This window comes from Amphiura filiformis, chromosome 11, assembly GCF_039555335.1.
Source record: "Amphiura filiformis chromosome 11, Afil_fr2py, whole genome shotgun sequence".
In the NCBI taxonomy this organism is placed as follows: Eukaryota; Metazoa; Echinodermata; class Ophiuroidea; order Amphilepidida; family Amphiuridae; genus Amphiura; species Amphiura filiformis.
In genome coordinates, this window is record NC_092638.1 from 39,477,823 (window position 1) to 39,484,898 (window position 7,076).

At 35.9% G+C, this 7,076-nt stretch overlaps 1 protein-coding gene across 2 annotated transcripts; it reads right to left on the reverse strand.

Moving 5' to 3' along the window:
* Window positions 1-834: 834 nt before the first annotated feature.
* LOC140164834 (GTPase IMAP family member 4-like) lies at window positions 835-5,908 on the reverse strand. Of its 2 annotated transcripts, none has more exons than XM_072188212.1 (4): window positions 5,771-5,870; window positions 5,367-5,423; window positions 3,820-4,171; window positions 835-3,105 (listed from the first exon to the last, which is right to left on the reverse strand). In XM_072188212.1, the coding sequence occupies exons 2-4, from the start codon at window positions 5,410-5,412 to the stop codon at window positions 2,808-2,810; spliced, it is 696 nt and encodes a 231-aa protein (XP_072044313.1). In that variant the 5' UTR covers window positions 5,413-5,423; window positions 5,771-5,870; the 3' UTR covers window positions 835-2,807. The 2 variants fall into 2 exon arrangements, with proteins under 2 accessions (XP_072044313.1, XP_072044312.1); XM_072188211.1 differs by having other exon boundaries at window positions 836-3,105; window positions 5,756-5,908.
* Between the last annotated feature and the right edge of the window lie 1,168 nt (window positions 5,909-7,076).

The following is a 7,076-nucleotide window of genomic DNA, read 5'->3' on the forward strand; positions in this document are numbered from 1 at the left end:
GTCGCAAACAATTACAAAGTCGAAAAGTGTATAAAATATATTGAATACGTTTTGATCAAACACACTCAAAGACAAACAAAAGGCAGGAAACCAATGTCTTGAAAACAGGTGGTGCATTAAACCTGAAGTATATATTTGTATTGGAGTTACGAATTTAAGGGATCCAAAATGAGTGTTTATTGCGTTTCGACAGTATTTTTTTGTGGGACATGAGAGCACCTCAGACCTATCGAATTGCATTCTGAATACGGAGCATGTCTTTCTGATATCAAATAATTTTCTTTTTTTTTAAATCACAATATAATACAAATTTTATGACAAATTATAAAAATTTGATATTTTTCAAATTTTGATATATAACAGTCCTCGAAGTAAATTATATAAATCTAATGATATATTCTTAAAGTGTATGTAGCAGGAGGAAAAGCCGACGGTCAATTGAAAATTTTAACCTTTCATATTGAAGATATGGATTTTTTTCCCAAAAAGACCTAATTTGTTTTGCTGTTTTGGGAAAAAAATCCATATCTTCAATACGAAAGGTCAAAATTTTCAATTGATCGTCGGCTTTTCATCCCACCTACATACACTTTAAGTATAAATCATCAGATTTATAAAGTTTACTTCAAGTACTGTTAAATATCAAAAATATCAATTTTAATGATTTGCTATAAAATGTGTATTAAATTGCGAATTTCAAAAAATCAAAATTATTTGATATCAGAATGACATTCTTCGTATTCAGAATGTAATTCGATATGTCTGCTGTGCTCTAATGTCCCAAAATAAATACTGTCCAAACGTTCATACCCCAGCCCTTAAGGTGTGTTGGAGGGCAACAAATATTAAGGCAAATAAAGCTTCCAAAACGGAACATATTTAATCACGATATGAAACATACATAACGAAATTAATTTATTACAATTACATATACAGGCTGAAATATCAGCTATAATAATCAATAAAATAAAAGTTAATTTTATCGATGAAAAGTGAAGGAAATATAGAATATATCAGTAAAACTAATTTAAAAATCCTATTATTTGCATATTTTACTAATGGATTTGATTTTGTATTTGTACTAAAATAATCCCAGCAGTTTGCATAAAATATAACATTGAAAGATAATGACCTAAATTACATTAGGCTGTTCATGGCTGCTGTTTTGATTGGCAAATATTGCAAGCGTGGTATTTTTAATTTTTCATATTATACTCTATAAACTTGTAAAAGGTTCCAACATTCTGATTGATATGTTTTACCTACACTATGCAAAAAAAGTTTCTTTATGGTTAAGAAATTTAACCGCTATTAATTAAAATCTAGCGACTAATTTTGTGCGTCTGCTAAATAATCGCATTTGGGAGATTGTCCTGCGTATTTTGACACCTCAATAACTACCCTACGACACTCCTGAGAAAAGATATGAATGTTTAAGTAACACGAGGTCGAAAAATAAAAATTGCAAAGAGGTCTATTCAAGTTTTCAGCATAAAAGAACACAAAAAACAACAAACATGCAGATAACATTTTTGTTTACTTGCTGAGCACATTTCAGGCATCGTACTGCCGCTTCGAACTTCACTTGAAATTAATCTCTTTCTTTACCAGTCTTTCAGTACTTTGTGTGTCCACCGTTGGCTTCCCTTACAGCAGCCACGCGGCGTCTCATACTCCTAGTGAGGCGTCGAATTTTACTTTGCTCAATCCCGTTCCACTCGTTGATAACGATGCGACGCAATCCCACCAGAGTTGTATTTGCCTTTATGTTCTTGTTGAGCTGATCCCAAAGGTTCTCCAAGGGGTTAAGATCAGGGCTTCTGGAGGGCCACCCAAGTGTCTCAATTCCTTCTGCTTCCAGGAATGCAGCTGCCCTGGCTGTAATCATGACCTGTTTTGAATCCCTTTTCCAAACTCATAAACTGGCCGCAAAAAGAAACTTATAATTTTTCACAAGGTCATATCTTAAAATCCTCTCCATAAAAATGAACAAAAATTACACACAGGATTATTTCAATACTCTACTCTAAACACATGTCAGTAACCAAGCAGTTGTCCAACTGACACAACAGCGAAATGCCCTGACATGGAACACCTTCCTGGACCAACATTCACAGCCCAACATATTTCTGTTGTTGCTTTCCAATTATTCGCCTGTACATGAACAAAAATTACACACAGGATAACTTCAATACTCTACTCTAAACACATGTCAGTAACCAAGCAGTTGTCAAACTGACACGACAGTAAAATGCACTGACACGGAACAGCTTTGTGCAATATTTTTGTTCATTTTTATGGAGAAGGTTTTAAGATATGACCTTGTGAAAAATTATAAGTTTCTTTTTGAGGCCAGTTTATCTCAAAATGTAAATGTCTTAGTATCCACTCACCTTTGTCTTTGATCATTCATATGTACAATAAGCAAAGGATTATCCAACATGCATCAAGGACAATGCTTTAAATTCACATTGAAAAGGCGAGAATAATGAAACCATCTTGGATTAGTGAATCAGCTCTAAAACCATTGAATAGGCTGCTTTGCCATTTTTATTTGTCGACCTCTTGGTACTTAAACATTCATATCTTTTCTCAGAAGTGTCGTAGGGTAGTGATTGAGGTGTCAAAATGCGCCGGACAATCCCCCGCATACGATTATTTAGCTTCGTTTGTTTCTGTCAAAATGGTGACATCGCCTTATAATACTAAATCGATGAAAATGTTCCACTGAGTGTTTTTTATACCCTATCAATTCGACAAAATAGTTTTATAAAAAGTAACTGTGAAGGTTCGATTTTAAAAACATCTTATGTCGCTACAACAGTCACAGATCTAGACTCCTCCTCCGCCTTCAGCAATATCTCCTCCGTCTTCTTATACATGTCATTTGACATGCATTTCTCATTATGTGCCATCACTTCCCTTAGAAGGAGTTCCACTTGTTGTTGATTTTCTTCTGGATTCTCCTCCCAATTGTTCATGACTACAATAGGGTATTTCCTTAGAAGGCCTCTCATGTAATCCGGCGCACACTTGATGAAATCTTCTTTACTCATATTGTTTTGTCTTAGTTGATCACCTCCCGTCAACACAACTATCAGATACCTGTGCATAGGGTATAGAAATAATTATATTATAGTTAATTGAAAACTTATGCTTCAATTTTCAGATCTGTTTGTTTTCTATACTTATAATGCGTAGGGGGAGTGTACTAGATGCATCAACATCTCCCCCAATGTTGATTACGCATGTATTACTCTATTTCATTCACGAGAAAAAAAAATCCAGATTTTTTGTATTTTTCTAATAAAATACAAAAACACAAATGATAAAACACAAAAAATGTAAGAAAATATATACAAGCAAATATAAATGCATCAACCCGCAAGAAAATGAATGCGTCCGAAAACCTCGCGAGCAATTATACGTGGAATTGTGCGAGGTTAATAATGGCATACCCCTTGTTTGGAGTGAAATTGTACAAAATAATGCACGCGTACTGAGATGTTGATGCGTCTAATGCACGAGCCCGTAGGGGAATGCATTAGACGCATGGACATCTCACGTCAATTTTCACACCTCGCTGTAGCGTTAATATTTTATAATGATTTCTTACAAACAAAATGGATCATATTAGTAGAATGTTCGATATCCTCGATTCTAGTCAATATATTTTAAAACAGACATTTCGTAAGTGCAAAATATTCAATACTGGCTAAATAATCAACCTCGCTACGTCACGGGAAAGTGGTTTTGAATAATTAGACGGGCGTACGACATCGGCGTATGGTAACCTCTCTAATAATACATTTCATATACCTCTTTGCATCAGCTCCAAATATGTCTTCAAGTAATCGTGGTGCCCATTGGAGATCTTTATTCATACGACCAACATTTATGACCAAAACAATCGCATGTGGTCCTGGAGATGAGAGCAAAATACACCTTCCAATTTCCCGTTGAAACTTTTCCTCCGATACATTCTTTTCGATTAGGCTAGGCGTATCCACCACAAGAATTGAATGTGTCTTTTTCACCGTTTTCCCATATCGGCAGTTTGTTTCTGTAGAAAAACCACCAACATGGTCGTCAAACACGCGACGTCCAAGTATTGTATTCCCAGTGGCACTTTTCCCGCTTCCCTGACGACCAACCAGAATGAGACGAATTTCTGAGAATCAAATGGAGAAAAATAAATAGTCTTTCCCATTTTTATGAAAAGAGCAAAATGCTATTAATGCATCCTTAAGAAGACACAAACTCAACTAATTTTATTGGGTAAATGTTAACGCTAAGCCAAATAAATCTATACGGATTCATTCTTTCCCCTGTATCTAAAGAGTACCCAAATTCAATATACGTTATACCTCCCCTTGGACATAATTTTCATTTCCACTTCACAAGTTGAGCTCCCCTTGGATGATTTCTATCTGTCACTGAAGTGAATACAGTACTGGTTAACATAATAGCCAGAGACAGCACATGATTCAGGTGGGTTAATGAACTACACAAGATAACCTTGTACTGTACAGCCATGTAATTCCTAGGAAGTTATCATTTTGTTGGTGAAATGTTTATAGAGGGACTACATGGGGTATTCTACAAGCACAGTGACTGTTGGATATTATTTTTATATTACCATGGTATTGGTTATAAAAGGCAGTAAAATGTTCCACGTTCTTTAAGATAGTTACACCATTATCTTACGTGTGAAATCTTGAACTGCGTAATGATTTTTTCAATTCAAAATGAAATTGTCAGAAATTATGTAATTTACATATTCATAATATTTACATTAGTTTCTGGAGACAGATTTCAGTAATCCAAACTGAAACATTACATTTGACAACGGTTTTAAAATTGTCAGTTCGAGTGTTTTAAAAGTGATAACAATATCTTATAGCATACAAATATTGACTGCCCTGGAGGTGAATGGTCAACACTCAGAACCGTACTATTTGCCCGAAGCGAAGCTGAGTGAAAATAGTACGGTTTTGAGATCACGAGGACTCGAGGAGCAATAGTTTTGACCATTCACCAACTAAAGTGCCGTCAATATTTATCAACAACTATTTTCAGAAATGTCACCCATAAGCCACAACTGAGTTGGCGTGTCTATGGCATAATCTCTGCGTAACACCAGTGCGTACTCGTGACAGTTAGGTTGTTGCCATGACAGCGGGATATAGTACTACTATTTCCCGCTTCCATGGTAACAACCGTCCCACTCAAGAATAGTTCAACTATTACATGACACGTGGTGTGGTTTTAACCAATCAAACACCAAGAGCTGTATGCGGTATATAACTATAACTACGGCCAGAGCATGTATCTTGTCAAAAAAATATTCGTATATTGAGCCTTACCTGATCGTTCGTCTGAAACAATATCCATTTGGTTTCGTTTGGCCATTTTATTCACAGCTACAAATACAACGAAGAACAGTGAAAGAATTAATTTTTTACGCTTGTGGTTACAATCGGGTTTTGTAACTATCAGAATAAAGCTTGGTTTAAACAGTGTTTAGATGGTCCGATTGATAGTAGAGGAGAATATATCATTTCATTATTGAAGTTCTTCCGAGTTCACAGGTCAAAAAATCACTTCCACAATTGTACCTGAAACGGAAAATAAAATATTTGTGCACACCCCTGTTATACAGCGAGTAGCCTAGTTTAAATTGATGTTCTAAACCGAAATTAATCTGGAAATTAAAATTGAACTTGACAAAAACAACACCGATTCCAATACTTACGCTTAGAGTGTCGACATCAACTGCGTAACTACAGAAACAACATACCCGGAACATATAACTAGCCAGTAAATGTAGAAGATATCACTGTACATGTATAGCGTGCAAAGTAGTACCATGCAGACTGCGAGAAATTCAAGGGCGCGTTACACCAAATCTCTTATAATTATGTACGTACATCCAGTCATTATCACCATTAATGTTGATACCGACGATTGACCTCCTTTGAAACACACACCACACACCCACCCAACACACCCCCACACCCACATACCTCACGCACACATATAAGTGATTATTGCCTATATCATGAAGTTATGGATGTCTAGTAAACATAGTCTAAATATGTATGAGTTGTTAAAATTAAAGGAATAGGTCGCCTCTTGTTCATTTGCCAAGTTTTGCATCAAATTGTGTTTGTTTAGTGTGTTGTGTTGTGATTGTTATTTTTGCTTGGTTTGAGTATGTGTTTTTGTGTCCCCTGTTTTGTCTTGTTTGTGTAGGGATCGGTGGGTGGGTGTTTTTGGGTTTGTTTTCTTTCCCTGATATTAGAAGTTTTGCATCAGATAATGTCCTGTGAAAAATGGAGTCTCTAACGACGGGAAGTAAGACATTTCAAAACAATTTCGCCGTCGTAACAGACAGCAAACAGAACAGTGATCGTGGGGAGGGGGTCAATGTTGAAGCAGGACTCAGATTTGCAAGACCTGGACTGCAGTACACCACTTGGCCACGGGAGCTGAATGATTTAGGAACAAACCAAAAGATCGATGACGTCCTATAAACGTAACTAGTTTCGTTTCTCATCCGACCCCTCCTCCCTGTCAGAAACGTAATAACGACATTTTGAAAATTATGACATAATAATAATAATGACACATTCTTCAGAGCGATGTTTTTGTACAAACGTAATCGAGTATTTTTACCCCCTCCCCCCTAAACGAAACTAGTTTCATTTATAGGACGTCATCGATCTTTTGGTTTGTTCCCTTAGGTAACTAAGAATTCGATGTTTAACCCTAATCCTACAAATGGGTGTTCTTCCGGCATAAAAAAGGCCGTGTATGTTTCCGGCAAAACGACTTAAGCTAATCGTAGATCCAGCCTCATTTTACCAGCCGTGATTTTCATTTTGGTTTGCTAAAATTATTCCAAGAGATATCGACATCCTACTTGGTAATATAGTCGTTTCCTGTTATATTTTGGAAACAATTCGGTGAAAAATATTCGTATGTGTATAGAATTTTTACCCGAAAGAACTTTTTGCCTATGCTTTTGTACATGTACGACATTTACTTGTGGGAATGTAATTTGTACTTATTTT